Below are 2,857 nucleotides of genomic sequence, written 5' to 3'. Positions count from 1 at the left end.
CTTTTCCGAACAGTCACAACCATCCAAACAGTAATGCCTCTTTTTAAAATAGTGTGTCTTTTAATCGAAAAGTTGTGTCCTTTTCAAGTAACTTTTAGCATTTTTGTATGCTTCTACGTGCACGTAAATAGTGGAAAAAATTATTGCATTTTTTCTTGGATTTTCGGACTGGATTTTTCCCAAGTGTCAAATAAATTTTGTCCAAAAAATTAATGCCATCGATTATTTGATAAATCCAAATTCAAATCTGATCCGAATCCTAATTCAAAGTCGATCCAAATACAAATCTGATCCAACGCCAGAGCCGAAGTTGAGCCGAGCAAGCGAGCGATGACGGCGTGAGGCATCTCTTTGTTCTTGCCTCACTATTCATGTGGAGATGTATTTCTTAATAAGAACACATGAAAGTTTCTTTCTCCCACCAATGTGGGAGAATTAGTAGACACCTCTTTGTTCTTGCCTCATTATCCATGTGGAGATGTGTTTCTTAATAAGAACACATGAAAGTTTCCTTATTTTAGTACACTTTCCTTTTTAAGTGTGATCTCATTTTTCCCTCCACTAATTCCCTCTATTTTCCATTCACACTTTTAACTTGAACCCAACAACTTGTTTCTTTTATAATCTTGCAGTGTGTTATCTCATTCAGTTGTGTGCTTTTATGTTTTTTGATTTGTTATACTGTCATCTATCCTGATCCGAGAGTCTACCAAAAACAGCAGAGAGGAACCTCTTTGTCCAAAAAATTAATCTCAGCGGTTGATCATTTAAAGCCGAAGCCGAGTGAGCGACGATGACAACGACGACGCGAGGCAACTCTTTGTTCTTGCCTCACTATCCATGTGGAGATGTGTTTCTTAATAAGAGCACATGAAAGTTTCTTTCTCCCACCAATGTGGGAGAATTAGTAGACTTTCCTTATTTTTTAGTACACTTTCCTTTTTAAGTGTGATCTCATTTTTTCCTACACTAATTTTCTCCTTTTTCCATTTACACTTTTAACTTGAACACAACATCTTGTTTCTTTTATTATCTAGCAGTGTGTTATCTCATTCAGTTGCGTGCTTTTATGTTTTTTTGTATATTATACTGTTATCTGTCCTGAGCCGAGAGTCTACCAGAAATAGTTTCTCTACTTCATTTGAGATAGTGGTATACATAGACTGCGTACACTTTACCCTCCCCAAACCCTACATTGTGAGAATACACTGGATATGTTGTTGTTGCATTATTGACTAATGACTCTAGTTAATTACAAGGGTAAAAATATATACATGAATCATAAATTATCTCTTAATTTTTTAAATGATATAGGTAAAATTAGACAATTATTTTAGTTTACTAGACAAGTGAAGATCTATGGACGGAGGGAGTCATTATCAAGTTCTATTTTAGGAAATTAATCTTAGAACCTTCAACCATGTTGTTCTATTTTGCTCGATCCTCCAAAAATAATATCATCCGCATGAAATTCTAAAAAGGTGTATAGTTTAGGAGGACATCTCTTCTGTCTTCACTTATTACATCTTGCATTTCAGCTCCAGCACACCTAACAGTATTTTTAGAAAGTATAAGCAACATACATAAACACATTTTAATTACTGAATAAAGGGACATATATGCAGAAATTGAAAAAGAAAAAAAAAACATGAACATGGAGGAAATTAGATATTGAAAAACTAAGTGGATAAACATACAAAATGAAAATTAAGTATTCTAATTTGAACTAGAATACCCAGACAAGAGTTCGTCCAATAGATCACTTCCCAAATCTTCAAATATAAATACAATATTGTTATTTTCTTCCTCATTATTTACCTTTTGTTTCCTTTTCCCCTTTTTTCTTGAAATATTACTACTACTTCTCTTTTTGTGTTTCTCCTTTAAGGCTGCTGCTGGTGACAATCCATTCTTGAAGAAATTGCAATTTTGTGTTTCTTGTAACATTTTGCTAACTCTTTCAACTGGGAAATTTAGGCATGTAGATGGACCTCTCATCGACAAAGCAACTTGATCATAAGCCATAGCAGCTTCTTCCGCGCTGTTGAACGTTCCTAGCCAAACCCTAATTCCATTCCTAGTGGAATCCCTAATTTCAGCTGCGAATTTTCCCCATGGCCTTGCTCTAACACCTATATAGTGTTTCGCCTCGTTCTGAGGTCGTTCTAAGTAGAAGTCATTTTCCTTTGAAGAAATATCACTCGAGGAAAGAGTATCTTCGAGTGATATTGATGATTCCATGGAATTTGAAGTTTGTTTCTCGTCTTTTATCTTCAAATTCACTTTTCCCTTTGATCTATTTCTTGTTGAGAAATAGACAATGTATGTATTAAAGAATATGAGTGAAAAAGCTATATATATATATATATATATGTGCGCGCGCGTTCAATGATTAGTTACCACCCAAAAGGGGAAGGGTACATTTTCAAAACTTAATTAATTTAAGAAGAAAATTATGTAATAATGGAAGAGGCAATTATTGGATTAAACAAGAGAGCAAGTTGTGTTACAAATTGGCAAAAAGTACAATTAGATTTGAAATGCTTTAGGGGTATGTTGTCCACAAGCAGGATCATGAAAAAGATTTGCTTGGAGAAAAAATATATTTGCGCTCGATGCTTACATCTTTTTCAGTAGATCAACAGTAGAACGTTTTTAAAAATGAAATTGAAAATAATATAATATAGTATGAAAAATACTTTTATATGATCGATATCATATATGAAAGTCAAAATTTTATGAAATGTTTTCTAATCTAAACCATACTTTCATTATTTTTTTTTGTTTTCCATTTATTATGTGATACTTGTATTAGATCTAACTAAATATGAATTCACACATTGCAAGACCCATTTCA

The 2,857-nt window shown here is 33.3% G+C and overlaps 1 protein-coding gene across 1 annotated transcript; it reads right to left on the bottom strand.

The window, feature by feature from the left end:
- Positions 1-1,150: 1,150 nt before the first annotated feature.
- On the bottom strand, positions 1,151-2,407 carry LOC107872555 (ethylene-response factor C3). Its single transcript, XM_016719209.2, has 2 exons — positions 1,819-2,407; positions 1,151-1,549 (listed from the first exon to the last, which is right to left on the bottom strand). The coding sequence occupies exons 1-2, from the start codon at positions 2,239-2,241 to the stop codon at positions 1,535-1,537; spliced, it is 438 nt and encodes a 145-aa protein (XP_016574695.1). The 5' UTR covers positions 2,242-2,407; the 3' UTR covers positions 1,151-1,534.
- Positions 2,408-2,857: the final 450 nt, after the last annotated feature.

The sequence above is a fragment of the Capsicum annuum genome, chromosome 5 (genome assembly GCF_002878395.1).
Source record: "Capsicum annuum cultivar UCD-10X-F1 chromosome 5, UCD10Xv1.1, whole genome shotgun sequence".
Lineage (NCBI taxonomy): Eukaryota > Viridiplantae > Streptophyta > Magnoliopsida > Solanales > Solanaceae > Capsicum > Capsicum annuum.
The sequence above is the reverse complement of the archived record's forward strand: the minus strand, read 5'-3'. Positions and strand labels throughout refer to the sequence as shown.